The sequence below is a fragment of the Haliaeetus leucocephalus genome, unplaced genomic scaffold (assembly GCF_000737465.1).
Source record: "Haliaeetus leucocephalus isolate CR32 unplaced genomic scaffold, Haliaeetus_leucocephalus-4.0 Scaffold295, whole genome shotgun sequence".
Lineage (NCBI taxonomy): Eukaryota > Metazoa > Chordata > Aves > Accipitriformes > Accipitridae > Haliaeetus > Haliaeetus leucocephalus.
In genome coordinates this window covers 6,106,314-6,127,936 of record NW_010972731.1, presented here as the reverse complement: position 1 = coordinate 6,127,936, position 21,623 = coordinate 6,106,314, and the positions used below count along the sequence as shown (strand labels likewise).

At 55.4% G+C, this 21,623-nt stretch overlaps 2 protein-coding genes across 2 annotated transcripts in view; one reads left to right on the top strand and one right to left on the bottom strand.

Moving 5' to 3' along the window:
• The window catches only part of TNRC18 (trinucleotide repeat containing 18), a 56,305-nt gene extending 43,201 nt beyond the window's left edge, over nt 1–13,104 (top strand). The window contains exons 16-28 of the mRNA XM_010570318.1: nt 35–271; nt 2,672–3,114; nt 3,935–4,096; nt 4,890–5,031; nt 5,500–5,617; nt 5,902–5,977; nt 6,339–6,447; nt 7,389–7,505; nt 7,785–7,949; nt 8,502–9,796; nt 10,144–10,380; nt 10,850–10,924; nt 11,488–13,104. Of these exons, the coding sequence (XP_010568620.1) occupies nt 35–271; nt 2,672–3,114; nt 3,935–4,096; nt 4,890–5,031; nt 5,500–5,617; nt 5,902–5,977; nt 6,339–6,447; nt 7,389–7,505; nt 7,785–7,949; nt 8,502–9,796; nt 10,144–10,380; nt 10,850–10,924; nt 11,488–11,694 (3,383 nt within the window). The 3' untranslated portion in view covers nt 11,695–13,104. The remainder of the gene's footprint in view (nt 1–34; nt 272–2,671; nt 3,115–3,934; nt 4,097–4,889; nt 5,032–5,499; nt 5,618–5,901; nt 5,978–6,338; nt 6,448–7,388; nt 7,506–7,784; nt 7,950–8,501; nt 9,797–10,143; nt 10,381–10,849; nt 10,925–11,487) is intronic.
• Nucleotides 13,105–15,051: 1,947 nt separating this feature from the next.
• SLC29A4 (solute carrier family 29 (equilibrative nucleoside transporter), member 4) overlaps nt 15,052–21,623 on the bottom strand; it is a 9,825-nt gene continuing 3,253 nt past the window's right edge. Inside the window, exons 2-11 of the mRNA XM_010570317.1 lie at nt 19,426–19,595; nt 18,611–18,742; nt 18,384–18,497; nt 18,167–18,295; nt 17,584–17,658; nt 16,929–17,194; nt 16,705–16,840; nt 16,317–16,504; nt 15,807–16,047; nt 15,052–15,732 (exon numbers count right to left, since the gene is read on the bottom strand). Of these exons, the coding sequence (XP_010568619.1) occupies nt 15,590–15,732; nt 15,807–16,047; nt 16,317–16,504; nt 16,705–16,840; nt 16,929–17,194; nt 17,584–17,658; nt 18,167–18,295; nt 18,384–18,497; nt 18,611–18,742; nt 19,426–19,585 (1,584 nt within the window). The 5' untranslated portion in view covers nt 19,586–19,595 and the 3' untranslated portion in view covers nt 15,052–15,589. The remainder of the gene's footprint in view (nt 15,733–15,806; nt 16,048–16,316; nt 16,505–16,704; nt 16,841–16,928; nt 17,195–17,583; nt 17,659–18,166; nt 18,296–18,383; nt 18,498–18,610; nt 18,743–19,425; nt 19,596–21,623) is intronic.

Here is a 21,623-nt window from a genome sequence, read left to right as displayed (position 1 = left end):
ATTTGTAATGGACTCCCTCTTTTCTGCGTGCTAGATTCTAGCTCAGAGGAGGAGGAAGAGGACGAAGAGGAAGAGGAGGAAGCAGAGGACTATGGGACAGATGGCACCGACAGGCTTTCATCGCCTGCCCTTGACGAGAGCGGCCTGGGCCTTCTAGCGAGGTTTGCCGCCAGTGCAATGCCCAGCCCCATTGTTCCTCCTCCACTTTCCATCATCCAGCTGGAGGCCAAGCAGAAGGCGAAGAAGAAGGAGGAGCGGCAGAGCCTGATGGGTGAGTTGCATGGTTAGGGTTGGTGCCATGGGGGCAAGGTGGAAGGTTCAGGAGGTCCCAGCTGTGCTGCAAGAGAGCAGGTTGTTACCCAGACACTGTCTTGCCCTTTCTTTGCTGCTGGCTGCTTGGTGCTGATGCTGAAGGCAGGGGGAATCATCTGGCAAGAAAACAAGAACCAGTCATGGGTATGGCAGGTTTAGCAGCTGCAGCCATGACTTCTGTAGGGGCAGTTGCCTGTGGCTTTCTCAAAGTTTTCTCTTTTCCTACCTGGCAAATCCTTAACAGTCATGCTGCAAAGGCAAGCGATGGGATACTGTGTCCCCTTGGACAGAGTGCTGGAGGCAGTGAAGTGCTGTTACATTTTAGGGAAGGAAGCATGTGCTAAATGCAGCTGATGTTAGATACGCAAGAGAAGCGGAGACACCCAAGCAGAAGAAAAACCTCTTCAGTCAGCCCATCCCATCAGCTTCCTCATAGAAACTGGCCAGCGAGACTTGAAACAAGCATTTCTTCCTCTGCTCATGTGTTTGCATTGCCAGACCCCGTGTTTCTGTCCCTGTCTCTGTCTCAGTTTCAGTGTGTTACACATAATTGGGAGTTTAATTTCTTCCCCTCCCCATGCCCTGCTGCACAAGTGCCCATTGGTGACATCGTTCCCGGTCAGACAGATCTACATGGGCTCCATTTATAAATTCTCTATTAATATTTATTAAGTGATAATGGAATTTATAGCATGCTTCAGAATAGAAAATGATGTCGTCCTTGGGAGCCTGGCTTGTTTTAGCACTGTTTCCATGCTATATTAGGCTTTTGCCAACTTGTTCCAACAGCCTCTGTTAAGAATTCATTGTCTTGTAACCTGTCCTCCTTGAAGCTGGAAGCATCTAGAAATTGCCTCATTCGGCAGTGAGAGAGGAGAAGGAGTGTTGTAATTTCCAATGGGTTTTTCATTTTGAGTCTTGCCAGCTTTAATTTTGACAGACTTGCTCTTTTCCTGTTCATGCTGGGGCTGTCTCAGGGGATGAGGTTTGGATAGAAGATGAGAGCAGGTTCCCGCAGACTGAATTTGCCCAGGAAACTAAGCATATTTGAGAGAGAAGGACTGAGAGAAGATGCTCTGCATGCCTGAGCCTCGTATGTTTTCATTTTCCCACATGAATGTTGTTCAGTCCCTTGTGTCCTTTCTCAAGAGTCTCCTGCATGCAGTGGTTATCACAGCAGGGGATGTTCGCTGTTGGGCTTGAGAACAGTTTCTGCCAACCTCCCTGGCATGAAGCGAGGCCTGATTTCAGACCTTCCTGGTGTGAAGGCGAAGTCATGCAGATGTGTGTGCAGAGAGGGGAGACCCACAGCAGGTTGGAGGAGGATACAAGAGAGACCTTTGGCTGATGCTCTTTTATTGGAGAGGGAGAACAGGTTCTGCTGATGTTTGTACACATCTTCCACGTCTTCAGAGGTGCTGTGCCACCCCATGAGGTCCAGTGTCCTGGGAAATAAATGGATTTGGAAAATCTGGGCTCAGTCTCTTGTTCTAACATAGACTTACGGCATGATCTTGGGCAAGTTTCTTCCTGGCTGTTTATATCCCTCTGACGGCACAGTGCCTGTGCAGCCACAGTGCTTTGCCTACCTCCTGCTCATGTTGCTGGGTGTGTAGGTGCTGCCTCAGTTTCCCTTCTGCCCCTGGAAGTGTATGATCTTGCTCTCTTTTATGAAGTTCTGGGGAACACACTGAAGGTGGTGAACATCTTGGCATTACTACAGTATTTCAGGCATCTGGGTACTGCTGTGCCCGTGATGCTGAGCAGAGGCCAATGTGAGGGGATTTCCATTTGCCACAGACAAAAGATCATTTACCTCTCTTGACTTTAAGGTGGTAACCTGAGCCAATAAAAAGATCTGTGGTGTCTGTTGGCCAATGGCAAAAAATAAGCTTGAAATATGGGTTTATTCAATTTGTTTCTCCTGAAATGAAGGTGAGACTGGAGAGGACTCCCACCGGGTGGGGAGAAAGGCTCAGCTTGTGGGATTCCTGCTTGGCTTCAGCTGAGCAGCTCGTTTTTGTAGAGGGGCAAATGTTAGAGTATCTTTTCTCTTATGAACTTCCCTGCAGGGTTTTGGCTGTGGGAGAAGGGAGAAAATGGAGGCAAGGAACATACTGAACCACACTGCCTGAATGGGTGGGCTCTGGTTTGGGGCAGGGGAGACTTATTTTCAGGGAAATCAGTGTTTTATGGGGCAGAAATGCAGATCTGAGGGATGTGGGTTGGAAAGGGGAACAAGTAAGGGCTCTGTTGAACAGGCACGGCATCTCTCAAGGAGCCCAAAAGCTTCAAGCGGGATGTGGCCCCTCTTGGCTCAGCCAGGGCTTTGACTGATGGTTAAATCCTTTGCATCTAGGGACAGAGTTTGAATACACCGACTCGGAGAGTGAGATCAAGATCAGGAAGAAGTCGCCTTCAGGGCTGCTGCGGGGAAAAAAGGGGCCACTGGAGGCAAGCAGCATCCCGCCAAGCCAGGCCCCCAGCAGCCTCGACTCTGGATCTGGGAGCACTGACAAGGCCAAGCTTGGGTCTGAGAAAGGCCGCAAGCTGAAGAAATTCAAGTCCCCCAAGGACTTGAGCTTTGAGTTTGGACTGGAGGCCAGTGACGATGACCTGTGGAACCGGCGCCGGAGTGAGCGGATCTTCCTCCACGACGCCACTATGTCCTCGGCCATGCTGACCCCCGCGGCGCCTGCCAGCTCCACTCCTGTCTCCAAGCCTGGGCGCTGTGGCAAAGGGGCACCCCTGAGCCCCAAAAAGGAGGGCAGCAAGGGGAAGGAGAGGAAGGAGCTAAGCAAGGTGAGGAATGCGCTGGCAGTGGTGTGGCACCCTTGGGAGCTGAGGGCGAGGGGAGAGCGATTAACTCCACTGGGGCAGAGGAGAGTTGAATCCTGTCGCAGCAGTTGCCCCAGTGCTGTTTGGCTGCCCCTTGTCACCTCTGCCAGCCCCACATATGCCCGGAGGAGCTGTCAGGCTTGGATCTGACTCGCAGGGAGTAAAAAGCCTATTGTGTTTAAACAGGGCAGGTTACTTGTGTTACCCTCCCTGTCCCAAATCCATCCTGCTTGGATTGGCCAGAGTGGACAGTCCTGCATTGAAACATTTGTGAAATCTCTCTCCCGCTCTCTGCGCGATCTTACTCGCTTGCTGAGCTGTGGCCCCCATGCTGGCCTTTAAGGCTCTTCAGCTTTTATACGGTATCTTCTGAGGGCTGTCCCTGGCTGGTGGTGGCAGTGATCTCTGGGTTGCTGGCTCTTCATCTTGGCTGAAAGCTCGGCTCTCTCTGGCTCCAGTTCAGTTCACAGCAGCGTTACGGAGGAGCACTGATTGTGGGGACAGTTAAAGTTAGTTGTGACATGAGGCCAGTTAGGATCTTCTTGGAGCTCTTTGGTGGGCAGGACTTGCTCTCCAGGGTGGTGAAAAGCTCTTCCCAAAATGTGTGAAGCCTGAAAGCTGAGCTGGGAGATGTAGGACATGGTGCGGTCAGTGAACTAGCTGCTGGCTGAACGTCCTCCTACCTGTGCACAGCCTGCTTTGCTCCACCTTTCCCCTCTCCCTGGGCCCAGATCTTTACCAATCTTCTCTTTACTGATGGGAGCGTCTTCTTTATTTCTAGCAGCGGAAGAAGGGTAAAGAAACACCCTGCTGCTCCTCTTCCTCGTCCATGTCTCCTCCTGGGATCCCTAGCTCCCCATCTGATGTTCGTGTCACCCTGGCGAATGCCCTGAGCTCCACCAAGAAGAGCAAAGCCAAGGTGAAAGCCAAGGAGGTGAAAAAAGAGGTGAGGGGCTGGTTCTAGTCTGGATGAACTGGAGGGTGGCTGGCAGAGCCCTGCTCTTTTCCTGGATTGTTGCAGTGTGAGGGAGGGAAAACAGACATGCAGGTTTTGCTGGGTGTGTTACAGGCAAAATGCTTCTTTGAGAAGCCTAAAATCCAAGAAAGACTATCAGGTAGTACCTGCTGCTACCATCTGGCATTCATTTGCCTTCACCCCCCAAATTAATGAGCAGGCAGGATTTTCTCTAAGGCCGCCACAGGGTGGAGGGAGAGCCTTCATGAATAGTGAGGACCAAGGAGATGGTGATGGAGTTGCTTTGCTCAGCACTGGGTGAGCCGGGTCACAACTGGTTTGTGCTCCATTGTTGTGGTCTGTGTGTAACAGATTGTGGGGCTTTGAGAAGAAATAGGAACAGTGCCTGCTGCCTGCTTAGTGAAGACAGGGTCTCAGGAGCGCTGTGCAGAGAGAGATATGGTGAATGGAGAGCAAAGCTACAGCTGTCTTTTCCACAGCATCTCTCCTAACCTTCAGGAGTGAGATGTGGCTAGGATGTGTGAAATAGCTTTTGGTCAGCTGTCAATGATGCTTGGGGATAAACCCAGAAAAGCGAAGGTCTTTGTTCAACCAAAAAGCAAGTTTGGGTGCATCCACTTAACTCTCTGTGTGATTAACATTGCTGAGGATGGAGACAAGTTGTTCCCGATATCCTGAGGTTATTTGTTGCTGGAGGAAGGTGAGATGGGATCAGACTGTTGCCTGTTGTCATCCAGCTGATGTGCTGCTTGCTCTCCTGCAGAACCGAGGGAAAGGAGGAGCTGTCAGCAAGCTCATGGAGAGCATGGCAGCAGAGGAGGATTTTGAACCCAACCAAGACAGCAGCTTCTCAGAGGATGAGAACATCCCACTAAGCATGCTGGTCGAGCGACCTCCCACACCAGGTGAGGGCAGGAGGGGCCGGGGACCTAATTGTACAGGTAGAGGAGCTGGACGAGTTTCCTAGGGCTGCTCAGAAGAGGACTGTGCTGCTTTCACATGTTCCTCATCCAAAGCCATGAGTCCTTGGGGTGGAGATACCACTCTTCCAGTCCGTTTGGCTTACCAAAGCCAAGCCTTATCAGAGTGGCACACTGTGACATCTCGATGAAGCCCACTCTCTGAGCTTCCCTATTTTCATTTACTGGTATATTATTATTATTACCAAGAGGGAGGACTTTTTTATTATTGCCAACAGGGCAAAATGTTTCTGTGCCAGGAGCAAGCCAGAGAGAGAGCCCTTTCTGCAAAAGGCTTACTGGCCTTTTCCTAGGGGAGGGTGATGCTGGGAGTATGAGCTTTCCTTCTCCCCTTGCTGTTGCTTTTTCATTTATGGTGCTCTCTAATCCCCACCTTGCTCCAACACCTCACAGCTCCCCGCTCCTGCATAATTGACAAGGATGAGCTGAAAGATGGTCTGCGTGTCCTCATCCCCATGGACGACAAGCTGCTCTATGCTGGGCATGTCAAGACAGTGCATTCACCAGACATGTGAGTTGAGAGGCTACTGTATCCACCCAAGCTCTGGTGGTGAATGGGGACGTAGCTGATGCAGGGGTCAATTTGGGGGTTGTATAGAGCTGGCTGGAGAGAGACTGACAGAGTCTGGCAGGGAGGGAAGGAGAGTTCACTCTGGTTTATCAGTGCTGAGGAAAATCCAATTACCTCTCATTAAATGCTCTCAAATATACTGGTGGTACGACTCAGAGGGAGGTGTTAGCTGGTTGGGGTGATGTCTTCCATGTGCCGTGTCTGACCTGGCCTTTGTGTTTCAGATACCGTGTAGTGGTGGAAGGCGAGAGGGGAAACCGTCCCCACATTTACTGCCTGGAGCAGCTCTTGCAGGAAGCGGTATGTGAGGCCAAAGGGTGCCTGTTCTTGGTGCCTGAGCCCTGTTTTGGAGTGGAGGACACTTCCAGCTAGCCTCCTCCTCCCCCAGCTGGGGCTGCAGGGATGCCCTGGTCCCTCCTCTGTGGCCAGCCTGGGCAGAGCTCCTCTTGGTGTGGGTCGCTGCCCTGTGGCTGAGCTCCACCACTGCCAGTGGGCACTAGGCCTGTATGCCAGCAGGGATAGTCCTTCACACTGCCCTGTGAGCAGCAAAGAAGCTGTCCCTTGCCTTCTCCAGAGCTGCTTTGCTACACACCAAGTGTGGTGGGATGGTCTGTGCTGGTTCCAGGAACGTCAGTAATTGCCTTCCTCTTGCCCCGAGCAGATCATCGATGTGAAACCACCTTCAGTGCGATTCCTGCCCGAGGGCACGAGGATTGCAGCCTACTGGAGCCAGCAGTACCGCTGCCTTTACCCAGGGACAGTTGTCCGAGGTAAGGACACCCTGGCTGCTCTGCGCTGTGAACCAGGGATGTCTCAGTCCTACGTGTCCTGAGGGATGTCAGGCTTGTCTGGGGAAGCACCTGAAGGGTGCTGTGAGTATCCTGAAGGCCAGAGCCTGGCCCATTCCTCTTCTCCATGTCATGCCCAACTCAGTCATGATGCTGGTTTAGTAACATCCTGTTAGTCCAGGAGGTGTGGTCTCATAGGAAGAGGTCTGAGCAATTTAGGAGCTTAAAATACCAGAGAAATTTAACACACATCAAAAAGTCACAATTAACTCCAGGCACCAAAGATACCTGAGGTTGTGGAGGTTTCTAAATCACCTGCACTCTCATAGCTTTGCTTCTGATCAGCTCTCCCATCTGGTCCCGTTAAAAAGCCAGTGAAGAGCCCTGGACAATTCTACCATGACTGGTCTTGCTTTTGGGCTCTTGGTCACACTACATGTGTATAAGGGAAGAATTACTTATGAGTTATAGACCAGTGATGCTGATGCAAGAAGAGAGGGTGGGAACACGGCTTACTTCTCTTGGAGAGAAGGTGAAAAGCACCAGCTTGTGATCGCTGAGAGTAGTTACAAAATGCAGGTCAAAAAAAAACCATACTGCAGTGAAAACAGAGAAATTAATTTCTGCAAGAATAGGGGAAAACAGGGGAAAGAGGTGGGAAGTCAAACTGGAATGGTTGTTATGTTCTGGAGCAGTGCTGCTGACTGGGAAATTTTACACTGGGTGGGCTGTTTTAGTATTATCAGGGACTTTCTGTTGCAGACTGAGCCTTCTGTGCTCTCCCTGCACAGCCTAGGAAAGGTGAGGACGGGATGCTTTGGAGCTGGTGCAGGATCCCTGTCTTCCCCCACGTCCCCACTTCCCTGACAAGGGGGTTGTACTCTGATGTTCGTCCCTAATCCCATCTTCTGCTCCCCCAACAGGAGCCCTGGATCTGGAGGAAGATGGTGATCTCATCACAGTAGAGTTTGATGATGGGGACACAGGACGTATCCCGCTGTCTCACATTCGGCTTCTCCCACCTGACTACAAGATCCAGTGTGAGTCTTGCTGTTCAGTTTTTTTGCATGACACTTCCCACTGTGAAAAGTAGGGAGTTTTGATCCACCTGCCTCTGAGATTTTGGGACGAGTTCACAGACTTGCAATCACAAAGATTGCACCATCAATTATGGGCATGCAGAGCTGGTGTGGGATATAACCCACAGGGAAAAAAGGCCCAGTCCTTATTGCAGAATTGGTAGAGATATGTTCCCTGTATTGCATCTCTGTTTCATGTGTTATCTGACTGCATTTGACTGTGTCTTTGACCTATTCCAGGTGCTGAGCCTTCCCCAGCCCTTTTGGTACCCAGCACCAAGCGCCGTAGCCGTAAATCCAGCAAAGACACTGGAGAAGGAAAAGAGGGAGCTACACTGGGGTCAGAGGAGCCTGTCTCAAAGGGCAAAGGGCGAGGAAGAAAACCAAGTGTCAAGGCGAAAGCTGGTAGGTTATCACCCCTGCCAGACCTGGAGTTGAGAGAGTCCTTGCACAGTTCCCCACCGCTCTCCCCGCATTAGAGCTGTTGCTTGGGGCAAGATTTGGAGGGGAATGGATGCACTGCTTGAGTGCAGAGCCTCCATGCATCAGCTCGCTCTGCTGTGGCTAGTTTGCAGGAGGCTGGCTCAGAAGCTGGCTTGTGCTGTGAGAGCTTCCTCCTGTCAGTGAAGGCTGCAGAGCAGGGTCCCTTTTTTAGCTGAGCATCTCAGCAGCCATCAGTAGGGCCAAAGATGCAGGAGGTCTGCAGTTTGGTTCCCCTGCAGTTGAAGCAGCATCGCTGGGCATTGCTCATCAGCTACTCACAGGCGATGGCATCAGGCCAGGCTGCTTAGTAAGGCTGTTCAGTGAGGACCTGTGCCTCTTTGGGGATACTTAAGCAGTCAGGAACAAGCCACCCTTGGCCAGAGACTGGTCAGCGCTGGTATCTGGTTGTGTCTGAGTTAATAAAGCCCATCTGGATGGATACCATCATGCCTTTGTGTTTCCTCCCCTATGCAGAAGAGGCTGCCTTGCCGGAAGAGAAGGATCAGGTTGAGTCTTCACCTGTTACCTCTTCAGTCCCAGAGAAGCCAGCTTGCTTGGGCAAGCCAAGCATGAAGGGGTCACGAAAATCGCAACCGCTGCCAACTGGAGGCTCTCCTGCCCCCACAGAGGAAAAGAGGTCCAAAGCCAGCAAAATGAAGATCTCCACTAAGCTGCATAGTCCCCCGCAACCCACTTACCAGCCTGCTGTGTTTGGCAGCATCCTTGGCACGGAACCCTACAGCGACCTCCCGGGGACGCTGGCGGCCTTCGGCTCTAGCGATGCTTCGGCATCAAAAACCAAGGCCAAGAAAGGGCGGCCCACAGAAGAGACACAGGAGTTTGGTACCATGGTCAAGGCTCAGAGGAAGCATGACAACGAAATCCTGATCAAGCTGGACCATGAGGGCGTGATGTCTCCAAAGACAAAGAAGATGAAGGAGGCGATGAGGATGCTGGAGGACTCGAACCTGGCCAGTCGCAGAGACAGCAAGAGTCTCTTGGGGCTGGGCTATCCCCCTGCAGTGGGTGCGGAGGGCAAGCAGAAATCTTCCCGAGCCAAAGCAGCTGAGGGAGACCCTTCCCCTGCCACCTTCGGAGGAAAGTTTGATGGCTCAGCGGAGAGCCTCACTGCTTCGAAGGACCAGGAAGAAAAGGCAGCAGCTCCAGCAGCCGTGGAGGAGTCTGAAAGCAACAGCAGCGACAGCAGCTCGGAGTCAGAGGGAGAAGAGGAGGCTGAGAAGAACCGAGGGGAGGCCCAGGACAGCAGCTCAGCCAGCTCGAGAGCATCCACCCCTCTGTCTTCCTCCAATTCCTCCTCCTCTTCCTCTTCTAGCAGCAGCTCGTCTTCATCCTCCTCTTCCTCTTCTTCCTCGGCCTCATCGACCTCTTCTTCATCGAGCTCCAGCTCTTCTTCCTCCTCCACTACAGATGAAGACTCCTCCTGTAGCTCTGATGACGAAGTAGCTGAGGCCCAGCCAAGTTCCTCGGTGCAGCAAACCCTCCCACCCAAGCAAACCAAACAGGCAGGGAAATCCCGCGCATCCTCCCACCCCCAGAGCCAGAAACAGCCGGCGCAGCAGCCGGTGCAACAGCCGGCACCGCAGCAGAGCGGCAACAAGAGCAGGCCCAAAAAGCGTGAGGGCATCCACCTGCCCACCACCAAGGAGCTGGCCAAGCGCCAGCGGCTGCCGTCAGTGGAGAACAGGCCCAAGATTGCTGCTTTCCTCCCTGCACGACAGCTGTGGAAGTGGTTTGGGAAACCCACACAGGTAAACAGAGCCTCTCCCACCACTCCGTAGTGCTTGGCACTGGCGTTTGCCTCGTGGTGCCTTTTACCCATGCCCTTTGCCTTCTCCTGGGGTGGTGAAACTCTGGTGGCATGGTGTGTCCCCGGCCAAGGTCTCTAGTTTGCAAGGAGATTGGGGTTGGCATTTGCTGTGTCTGGGGGAGCCATCCTGCATGGCGTGTCACTCTGCCCCGTTTCCTGTGGGAATGCCTGTGGATGCTGTGGCTCTGCCGACAGCGAAGGGTGGGATGCGGGACAAGGTAAGCCGTGGTGGGTGGGGAAGACCTGGGTGATCCCTGGCTGCTCACCTGCGCGATCCTCTCTTGGCAGAGACGAGGAATGAAAGGGAAGGCCAGGAAGCTCTTCTACAAGGCCATCGTCCGGGGCAAGGAGATAATCCGCATCGGAGACTGTGCAGTCTTCCTCTCAGCTGGCCGCCCCAACCTGCCCTACATTGGCCGGATCCAGAGCATGTGGGAGTCATGGGGGAACAACATGGTGGTCCGAGTCAAATGGTTTTATCACCCAGAAGAAACCAACCCTGGGAAGAAACTCAACGAAGGCAAGGTAGGCTGGTCTCCTTTGCTGAGAGGGCTGCAAAGCTTGTTTCCTTTTGTTTCCCAGGATGAGGAAAACACCCATGGCCCAGTTTGTTACTGGTACCATAATGGGGGTGGCCTCATCGTTTCACGTTTTGGGGTCTGCCTGTGGTGTGGAGAAGCCTGGTGTTTAACCCTTGAGCAGGGGAAGGGTGGGTTTTATCGTAGTAGGAAATAAAGACTTTTGTGTCAGTCCAAAGAGTGTCAAGAGCCAGATCAAGTTTTACGTGTAAGAATGACTGGCCTGGTACTCAGAAACACTGAATTCTGCACATGTGTGCAGTGTGGTTTACAGTAGGCTCTTAGTATTTATTACCAGTGGCTGTGGACAGGGGTTGAGGTTGTAAAGGCACGTGTGGTGGGCAGGAGGTGATAGCATGGAAAAACAACTAATTCACCTGCTTTTCCTTTCTGTTTTCTCTTCCTCTTGGGCACAGCGCTGGGATCAGAAATCGGGCAGGAGTCTGTCCACAGCTTTGCAGGCATCCAACCAGAGGAAGGACTTTATGGAGGTTGGTGAGGCTGGGGGAGGGCTGGGAGGGGATGTGGGGGACTCTGTAACAAATGCTGCTGGGAAGATGCCCCACGAGCTTCTCTGGCTCTTGCTTTTTGCCTCAGCTGCTGAGTCCACAGCACCCAGGACTTTGGATGGGTGTTTCTGGGAGGGTGGGAGTAGCTGCTGGTGTTGGGAGGAACAGAGGGCTGGTATCCAGCACCCGTCTTTGCATTTGCATCTTTGAAGTGAGGATGACAACCTCCTGGCCTCCGTATTCGCCTGTCTGTGCGCTCGGCAGTCACAGCATTCCCATCAGTGGGAGCTGAGTGAAAGCAAGGGCTCAGGTTTAGTGCACTGGATGGATTGTGTCCGCGCTGCCCAGGGGCCTGTGCAGATTCCCAGTGTCCGTCCCCTGGGCTGACAGTGGAGATGAGTGGGGTGTTCTGCTCGAGTGTGAGCACAAGCCCTGGCCAGTTGTGGTGGACATTTTTCCTGCCTATTGAAGATGATGCTGTAAATGCTGTGAGATCTAATTGCTCCTTTTCTTTCTGTCTCCCTCCTTTTGTTCCTGTAATGCAGCGAGCCCTCTACCAGTCCTCTCATGTGGATGAAAACGATGTCCAGACCATCTCACACAAGTGTCTTGTTGTTGGTCTGGATCAATATGAGCAGATGCTAAAGACGAAGAAATATCAAGACAGTGAGGACCTCTACTACCTTGCAGGGACCTACGAGCCCACTACGGGCATGATCTTCAACACCGACGGGGTCCCTGTCATCTGCTGACCGCCCAGGGGACACGTGCCACCCCTTGGGAAGGGACGGGACAAACCTGAGGACGTGCCTGTTCAGACGACATGATTGTTTCTTTCAATGCTCATGACTTCTGTGTCACACTACAGACAGGAGAGCGCGAGAGACACGAGGAGGAAGGAGAGGGCTGAAGAAAGGGGTTGGGGAAACAGTTACAGGACTTGAGGAAGATGCCGTTGGGGGGTGGTGGTGGTGGTGCTTGAACCCCAAGGCTCTTCTGGAAGTGGCTTTAAGTAAGGTGACACTGACCAACTTCTCCCTTCCTCCTTTTGGTCCAGGAAAGCACATGGGTCTCGTGATCATTTCACCAGCGGGACCCCCCGGCAGGAGGGATCCCTTTTGTGTCATTTGCCCCCATCAGTAACTCGGCAGCCGCATGTACGTGGAAGGACAGCTGCTAGCCTTCTGCGTACGCTCCTCTCCGTCCTTATATTCCCTTTCCTGCTTAGTTTCGCATGACCCTTTAGGAAGGACAGGGTGAAAGAGAAAGGAGATGAGTCTCTCTCAGCGCCTCGTCTCGATCCTCTCAGCGCCTTTTTGCGGTTCCCTTTCCCTGGAGGCCCCCGGCCAGCAGCGTGGAGCACGAAGGGGCAGAGCTGGCCCCAGCAGGGAGATGGTAGCAGAAGTCCTCTGGGCTGGGAGGAGCCAGGTGGAGGATGAGCCAACATCCAGTCTGGGATGCTGCCTTCCCACTGCCTCGAACAAACAGTCTGAACCCACTTTCCCTGTTGCTCTGTGTCCCTTGTGCCCTGGAAAGGTGCCAGGGGGAGCAAGCGCATGGCGAGGGGCTGACACTTGGCGAACAAAGAACTCGTCTTGGAGTGTGCAGTGAAAGGGGGCAGGAGATGACTGGGAAAAGCTGCTGCTCGGTGCTTGGAGCAGAGGAGACCACAGGCCATTGGATTTCGGCATCCCTCGCCCGGTTTTATCCCACATGCCTTGCCTGAGCAGAGACGTGGAGCTGCTGGAAAGCCCTCGCCCATCATTTGAAGGGAATGGGGATAGAGTGTGAAGCCCGGCCATGCCCACCTGCGGCATTTCCACAGCCAGAGCCCCACTGCCACCTTGGGCTCAGGGAGGGGACCGTTCAGCTTCCTCCATCCAGCCGGCCAAACTCCCCACGGCTCCCAGAGAGCGGCCACCATTGCCTCCTCACTCCCTCTGCAGAGCTGACCCACTGTCTCGTGGGCACACGCCAGAGCCGTGGCATCACCGCTGCCGCACCAGGGATGCACCTGGCCAGAGGGGATGCCGGAGGAGAACCACGCAACGATGCAACATCCTTGCACTTAAAACAAAAAAAAACCTCCAAGAGACGCACTGATCTTTGCAACTACCGACTCGCACTACAGATTGCTAGGACACGGAGCGGGGCCCGGCTCGGCCGGGAGTGACGGCCCAGGCTCCGGTGGGGAGACGCTTAAGACAAGGACAGATTGGAAACTATCCGCCCTGGTACCGGCTGTGTACCAGAGACTGGAGGCCGGGGCTCAGGGGAGAGGGACGCCCCTGCAAAGTTACCCCTTGTCCTTTAATGAACCACATGGTGCTGAGCTCGTACCATCTCCAACCCAGGTCACCGGTGCCTCGGCGCAGCGGATAGTGACGGTTCTAGCCTGTACAGTTTTAATGTACCAAAAGACTCTTTAGCCCTCCTGTATTATAAGTCTTTAAATGGATTCAACTTTTTAATTATAAATATAAATATAAATATATATATATAAATATAAACTTTTTAAAACTGTGAAAAAAATTATGAAATTATAAAAAAAAAGAAAAAAAACAACGACAGAAATGAACACAGTCTGACGTTTAGAATATTATTTTTTATTTCCTGTTGGATTGTGATTGTAAATGATCTGGGAACAGGCACACCCCCCACGCTCAAAGTGTACTGTACTTCTAGAAGCAAATTGTGTGAGCATATTTTAAAGAGCGAGAGAGAGAGCGCGAGAGAGAGATTTTATGCTAATGTTAAATAGAAAGCACTTAAAACCCACTGCCTTCTATGGAACACAAGGATATTTCAGACAATCGAGAGGAAAGGAGAGCCAGGTTTTTGTCTTTTTTTTTTTGTTTTGTTTTGTTTATGTTTTGTTTAAAAATTTTTTTGGCATTCTGTTTGTTGGAGAACTCCGTGTGATCTTTTTTCATAAAAAAAAAAAAAAATGAATTGAAAAAAAGCAACCCAACGAAGCATCTTTCTTTGTCTCGCTTGTCCTGACTGCGGGGTTTCTCTCCACCTTGGTGGCAATGATTGCTTTTTGGCTCAGCCCCTGCCTTGTGGTTGGGGAAAGACCCAACCCAGGTGTCGCGTGGCTTTTCAGGGAGACCCCGTCCGTCTTACAGTTCCCCTGTGGGGTGGCACCGATGGACAGGATCGGACCCTGGAGCAGTCATCTCTGCTCACAGGGACCTGTGGAGCAGGAGGTGTGAGTCCTTCCCCTGCGACCACGCTCACGGCAGCTCCCGTACCCCCTAGCCCTGCAGGGGCGATGTGTTGAGGATAAAACGCTGGATTTGCTCTTTTTGGTGTGAGCTGCACTTCCACCAGCCGAGGGCTTGGCATGGCGAGACCCTCCGGTGCTGGTGGGGCCGGGTCGAGGGTCCCAAGCCTGGTGCTCGCTTCCTCCTGCTCCTGCTGCTTCCAGCCCTTGGGCTTTGCTTCCTTGGGAGGTGCCCCCCGCCAACTCCTGGCACAGCGAGGTGCCTCCGGTCCCAAAAAGCAGCAGCCTCTGCTGTTCACTCCTTCTCTAGATGGTTTCTGCTCCGCTCAGCCCATTCTCTCTCCCTCTTGCTGCCCGTAAAGGTGTTGCACTTCAGCAGCAGTTTGCAGGCTGGCACGGGTTCGATGGGAGCCGGTGACAGGTCCAGCCACCCCAGGTGACAGAGGGGACCCTGGAGATGGGGAGCAGCACGAGGGGCACCCCGAGACCCCACAGGACAGGCAGCAGGCATCACCCTGTGTGTGTTTGCCAGCCCAGCCCGTAACCAGCAGCCAAGTGCCTGCAGTGCCAGGGCCGTGCCAGTGCAGTGGCACGGCTAACGACCAGGTATCGGTGCAAAGACATTTAATTTGGTGTTGGCTTCAATGATGTCCCTTGCACTAAATCTTGAAGTTCAGCAGTGGCAGTGCTGGGGCCTCGAGAGACAACCCCCCCCCTGCTTCTGCCCCATTATGATGGGGCAGCATGGGGTAGGGGGAGTCAAGACCCTGCCTCTCACAGTTAGGGGGGCAAAACCAAGACACAACCAAAAAAAAAAAAATTTTTTTTTTTTTCCAACCAGCAGAAGTGAATTTGGTCTTTTACACAGCGATTGGTGTATGAGGGGAGGGATCGTGATTTCAAGCCATTCTTGGTGAAAACCTGCAGCACCATCAATAAAAGCCAAGACCCACCTTCCCAAAGCCACCAGGGACTGAAGGAGCATTTCCTTCCTCTCTTGTTCCTCCTCTTCCTCACCAGCCCTCCATCACCCTCCTCCCCAGTGCTGGTCCTATTGCCTTTGGGATTTGGCAGTATTTTCCTCCTGGCAAGGGCTTGGCTCAGAAAGAAGACACCCTCCCCACACCTCCACCGGAGAGCTGCACATCGCTGATGGGGAGCCCCCCAAGAGCAATGGGACCGTCCCCCAGGCTGGGGGGAATGTCACCCCAAGAAGTGGCCCTGCGCAGCGCCTGGCTGGGCAGCACGGGCCGTTTCGGGATGCCACAACCCCATGCCAACGGGATGCTGGTCCCTGTCTGCCCTGGGGCAGCTTTCTGGCTCCAGGCTCCCTCCCCGAGGAGGGACACGGACCAAGCGGGGCGGTGGGGACCATTGTGGGAAGCAGGTCCCATCTTGTCCCCATCGCCCCACCCCGGGGCTCAGTACCCCGATGTAAAGGAGCCGTTGGAGGTTTCGGTGTAGAAACAGGTACTGTGGGATGTACTGGTGAGGCTGTAGGCAAAATACGCCACAGCCGAGCCCAGCGTCAAGCCTGTCATGTAGGACACGGTCATGGTGTTCCCTGTGGAAAGGGACACAGGGTGTCAAGGTGCTCTGGCCACCCTGCATGGGATTCCCAGGAGGTCTCGGTCTTACCTGCCAGCTCCCGCTGCTCAGGGCTCACTTTGCCGGCAGCCAGGATCATGGGGACGCTGCCGAAATAGCCGTTGGTGATGCCCATGAGGAGGGAGAAGATGCAGGGCCAGGCGGGGTGGCTGAAGGTGGGCTTCCCGTTGGGGTAGACGCACATGATGAAGAGAGGGATGAAGACCACACGGAGGCAGGAGTAGATGAGGAGATGGGTCCCTCTCCAGTCGTAGGGCAGGGCAGCCAGGATCTGCAGCGAGGGGCAGAGATCATGCTGGGGGGGGCATTGAGGAGGCTGGGGAGGGCAACATGGTGCCCAAAATGGGGCAGCAAGGAGGAAACGAGATGGTGGAAAGACCAACTGCTGCAGGAGCTCAACCTCGGCCATGCCAGTGAGCTACCTCGCACTGGTTAGCTACCCATGGGGTGGAGATGACCCTTGGTGGAGCCAAGCGGCTTTGAAAGAGGACACAAAAAGGAGGCAGGCCCCCACCGCACTGGTGTTGGCCTCTCTCCTACCTTGCCGACGAAGTCGGAGAGGTTGAAGATGGCCATGATGAGGATGGGGAGCCATTCCCCCAGCGTGCAGTTGTGGATCTCCGACTCCAGCCCGGGAAAGAGGCACAGCGTGATGAAGTAGGTCATGGCAATGGAGAGCATGTAGGCCCAGATGAGCCGGGACACGACGTAGCGGTGGAGCAGCATGTCTGGCAAGGACAGGCAGCACAGCTCAGCCAAAACTCGCAGCCCTCCCCTTGCAGAGCCTGAAAGTCTTGCCTGCACCCCAAGGATAGCTTCCAAAAATGAGATTGCCCCGTGTTTTCGGGCACATTGAGTGGGCCACCAGTCGCTCATTCTGCCCCACAAAATGCTGCAAAACCACCCGGTTGGCTTGTCCACCACCCACCTCTGAAGCTGGGCCAGCTCCTCTTGATTTTGGGCCGAGGGACATCAAAGCGCATGTAGGTGCCGCTGCCGGCCAGCTCAGCTTCGGGGCCAGGGCTGCCCCGGGGGGAGCTCGACTGCCCCCGCTGCCGGTTCTCCTGGGTGGGGGGAAGAGGGGACGCCAGTGCTGAGCTCCGGCGGCGAGAGGCACCCAGGGGCCAGCGGGGAAACCCACCCATGGCTTACAAATCGGACATCCTCAGCGGTGACATCGTGGTGGACACGGTAGCCTGTCCCGCGGTCGCCGGCCCCCCGGGTCTCGGGGAGACCCTTGTGGGAGCAGGCTGTGTAGTAGCGGACAAAGCGGGTGCGCTTCACCAGGAGGTGGAGGATGAAGCACGTCAGCTCCATGCCAATGGAGATGAAGAAGAAGATGACCGTGTTCTCCTTCTCATCTGACAGCAGCAGCTTGGTGAAGATGCGGCTGAGCGAGATGATGACCCCAGCAGTGCCTGGTGGCATGGAAGAGCTATCGGCACCGGGTCCCACTGAACCTCGCGGCTCAGGGACCCCCGTCAGCCCCCCACCGTGTGGATGTGATGCCTCCAGGTGTGGAGGAGCTACCAGAGGTGATTTTGGGGTGATGAAGCCAGCTCCTGGCAGACATCCCCAACCCCAGCTTGGCACGGCACTGCAGTGGGTCTTGCAAGTGACTTTTAGAAACCATTAAACATCCCGGTTTGCTGGGGAGCACCCTGGGGCGCAACCCGGCTGGGCTGTGCTGGGGAGAGTGAGGCCCCGGGTGTGACTCACTGGGACCCCAGGAGAAGGCGCAGGAGGGTCCCCCCGAGCAATCCCATACCATCGGAGGTGGACGCGGGGCAGCAGAGCGGGTACTTACTCTCGCCCGTCATCACTCCCTGCGTGTAGCGCTTGGGCAGGAGCCCCGTGTAGCCGTAGAAGCTGGATTGCTGCACTTCAGGAGAGATACGCCGAGGGGAGAAGGAGGGATTATTGTTGCAGCCGAAATGTCGGGTAGGGGAAAGAAACCCAGGTGGGAGCCCATCTGCTGTGCCATCCGGGAGCTGCATCCTTCCTGAATAGCCGCCGCAGTGCCCGAAGCCTCCTTGCCCCAAAAGGGGGGGGGGGGGGGTTTGCCCTCCCTGGATGCCCCACCATGGCTGTTCCCACCAAGAGTGGCCACGGGTGCAGGGGCTTGGGAAGCCACCATGGGGGCTCAGAGAGCAAAACCATCACGGTAGCCCACATTGGCGGTGTTGGGGACCAATGCACGAGTTGGTGCTGGTGCCCCTGGCCAGTTCCGCGGTGCCTGAACAGAGGTGGAGGGGATGGAGCAGGGACACGAGGGTCAGCTTATAGCAATCAGAGCGAGAGGTTGTCCCAGGAGACCACGGCTCTTGGGGATGGGGCTGTTTTCCCACCCCATCTGAAGGGCTGTGCTTGCCAGCCGCTGTCCCGCATACCTGTGCAGCCAAAGGCCACCACCCCGACAGCGACCAGGTTGATGGCGTAGGCTTGCCTGCGGGTGAAGAGCTCCAGCCAGACGTCGCAGATGCTGACAAAGAGCAGGGGCCCCAGGGCGAAGAGATAGCCTGCGGGTGGGAGACGGAGACGGAGACGGGTGGGGGGGGGACAGCACAGGGCCGGCACCACTGAGGGGCGCGGGGACCCCCCACTCACCCACGGAGATCCGGGTGTGCAAGCTCAGCAGCTCCACCAGCGCGTTGTTGAGGATGACGGCCACCAAGGCCACCAGGATATAGGTGAGGCTCATGTCAAAGACGATGGAGGTCCCTGCAGAGAGGCAGGTGATGGGGGATGGCAGGGGTCCAGCTCCCCTGGAAGCGGGGCCAAGCTCTCCCCAGGTTTGGGGGAGCCAGGAATTGCTGCAGCTGCTGGAGACCTACCTGGGTATTTATGGTGCAGGTAGTCCACATCGGTGATAAAGCTGTTGTACGGCAGGAGAAATCCCACGCCAGCCAGCAGCATAGCAAAGTAAATCCCATGGTATCGATCCTGGGGCTCGGGATCCTCAGAAGCTGCCCCAGAAGGGGAAAGAAAGAGAAAAAGACATGACGGTGGCACTGCTGCACCCATGGGACCTGCTGCAGACCCCAGCATGGAGGCAATGAACGGTGCTTTCACATTCTTTATGGCAAATGAGGGGATGTCCCACCCACAGCAAGCAACCCAGCGCCCCACAAACAAACAGCCCCAGCCCTGAGAAACTCCTTCCTAAATAGAGGCATTTCAACGAGACACCCAGGAGGCAGGAAAACACCCGGGCTTTGGGGGCTGATGAGTTTTAATCGCAGTCTAATAACCTAAGAGCCAGGCAGTGGAGGTAACAGCCAAAATCAAGGTGCAGGAGGGGTTGAGGGGGGTGTGTGGAGGCGGACAGGGCTGCCCCGGGATGTGGAGCAGGGCTGGGGTAAATCCCGGGAGCATCCCTGAGCCCTACACTGGGAAGGGTGAAGCTGCAGGCTGAGGGAGAGCCAGGGTGTGAACCCTCCACTCCCTGCCAACCTGCAGAGCCCACTGCCACGGCGTGCTGTGGTGGCTCACGTGGGTACAAACAGGTCCGAAAAAAGGCATTAGGCAATTTTAAGGCATTTCAGGCCGTTTGCGGCTATTAAACCTGTCCCGGTAAGTTCTGAAATGGGTGGGAAACCAGCAGGGAACCCGGCTCCTGGCTGCGGGTGGGGGCCGTGCCTGCCCTCACCTGGCTCCATGAAGGTGAGGATGCCCTTGGCCTGGCTGCCCCGCTGCAGCTCGTCCTCCTCCAGCTGGTAACTGTCGAAGCTGAAGCTCATCACCACGTTGCCCTCCGGCGTTCCCGCCGGGCTCAGCTCCTTGAAGCGCTCGGCTCCCACCGAGCCCATCGTGGTCGACCTGGGGAGGGGGGAGAGAGCAGTGACACCCCCCGGTCGTGGCTCCTGTGTGTCCCCATGGGATCATCGTCCGGGTGATGCCAGGGGTCTGTAAGGGATGGATGGCATGTGGGTGGCCCTGAGCCTTCCCTGCCCACTGCATTGCTGTGGATCCTATGTTTTTTCCACCTGGAAAGATGTTTTCCTGGAGGAGAGCAGGGTCCCTCGACCCACTGGGCAGGAGTTTAGATTTGGGCTGGTAAGCAGTAATCGGGGGGGATACACGTGAGCCACCCCCGAGGCACAGCGCTCGCCCCAGCACCTCACTGGGATGCTACCAATGCCAAACGCTGCTGCGATTTCCGAAAGCAATTAGAGAAATTAATGGGTGAAAACCACTCATGGAGGGTGGCTGCCGGGGAAGATCCCGGCTGCCTCGGGAAGCCCTTGGTCTCTGCAGGCAGCACACGCTTAGTCTGGTTTACCCTCTTTTTCAGCATCTCTGCTGCCCGGGGCTGGGGCAGAGCCACTGACCTGGGCAGATAGATACACTCCTGCAGCCTTTTCAGGGAGGGGATAGGATGCGACCCAGCTTTTAAGGCCAGCATTTCGGATTTGCTTCTCCGAGGGACCATGGCAGAGCAGGCAGACGCTCAGAAAGCTGCCAGCGAGCCCCCAGCAGCATGCCCGAGACGGTCCGCACCAAATGCATCCCCAAACGAGCTCCCAAAACCCCTGGGCATCCTCCAGCGACCCTACCAGAGCCATCCAAAATATGGTTCATCCTTCTGGGGCCAGCCCAGGCCTTGGGGAGCAGCCCAGGGCAGTGAGGGGGGCTGCTCTGTATTACCGACGCCAGTCGCTAGATGCCAGCCTGCCTCCGCGCCCGCCGCCCGCAGACCACCCAGCTGGCTTGGGGGGGTGGGAAAAAAAAAATAATAAGCTCCTCCAAGACAGCAGGTTGAGGCAGACAAGGGAGGAAAAAAAAAATCAATGAGCGATTTCTCTGGTCTCCCTGGCAGATGTGGCGTTTGCAGGAGCAGAGAGGATTTCCAGCATCTCCCGGCTGCCAGGATGGGTCAGGTGCTGGGTGGGGGGGCCCTGGGGTGGGTGGCAAATGTGGTACCCACAGACCCCGTGAGCGCAATCCTAGAGCCTCAAATGCATCTGCTCGCTGCAGGGACTGGTGGCACAGAGCAGCGCTGCCACGGCCCCGAGGCCGTGCGGAGGCCTGGATGGGGCCAGGCTGGGGTCCCCACACCCTGCACCACACTAGGGTGGGCCCCCAAGACCCCCCACCCCGGAGCTCCGCGGGCAGGACAACCCAGCGGGGCATGTTTCGGCTGGGGACACCACTCTGTCCCGTTGCTCACCCAGGAGCTGGCTGTGATCCCCTCCACCGAGCATCCTCCTATGCCTGCTGCTACTCCAGGCAATAAAACCCAGTGGGAAGCATCTCCCAGGATGCCGGGAAAGCCTGTTGCAGGATTTTTCCATAGCAGAGCTCCTAGCTGGAGAACACATCGACTGGAAACACCCCGTACCTACTGTGGCCCAAACTTCTTGGGGCTGGGAGCAGAGTGGGATGTGCTGCACAGCCACGGTGCTGGACCAGCCCTCCAGCACCCGTCCGCCTCGCTTCCTCTGAGCATCCCTGCGCCGCGATAAATTGGATTTTCCCCTCCCTTTGGATTTCCACCTGTGTCCATGGGAGGGGACTTGGGCCCTGCTGTCCCTCTGGACCCAAGGGGGGAGGGCAGGGGGTCCTCCATCACCACCCAGGGGTGTGTGTGGGGGGTCTCACCGGGGGACAGGGCACCCATAGGACCGGGCTGAGCAGGGGACCCCTACCCCACCGCACTCCAGTGCCGGGTGACCCCCCCCAGCTACCACAGCCCCCCCCCGTGCCCTATCAGGGCAGAGAAACGATTTTTTACTCTGGCAAAAGGGTCCCCGCCCAGCGACATCTTGCAAGCAGCAAAGTTGCAATAAACAGAGGGAATTCAATAACCGCCCCCCCCCCCCCCCCGCCCCCGGCGCGGGGGGAAGC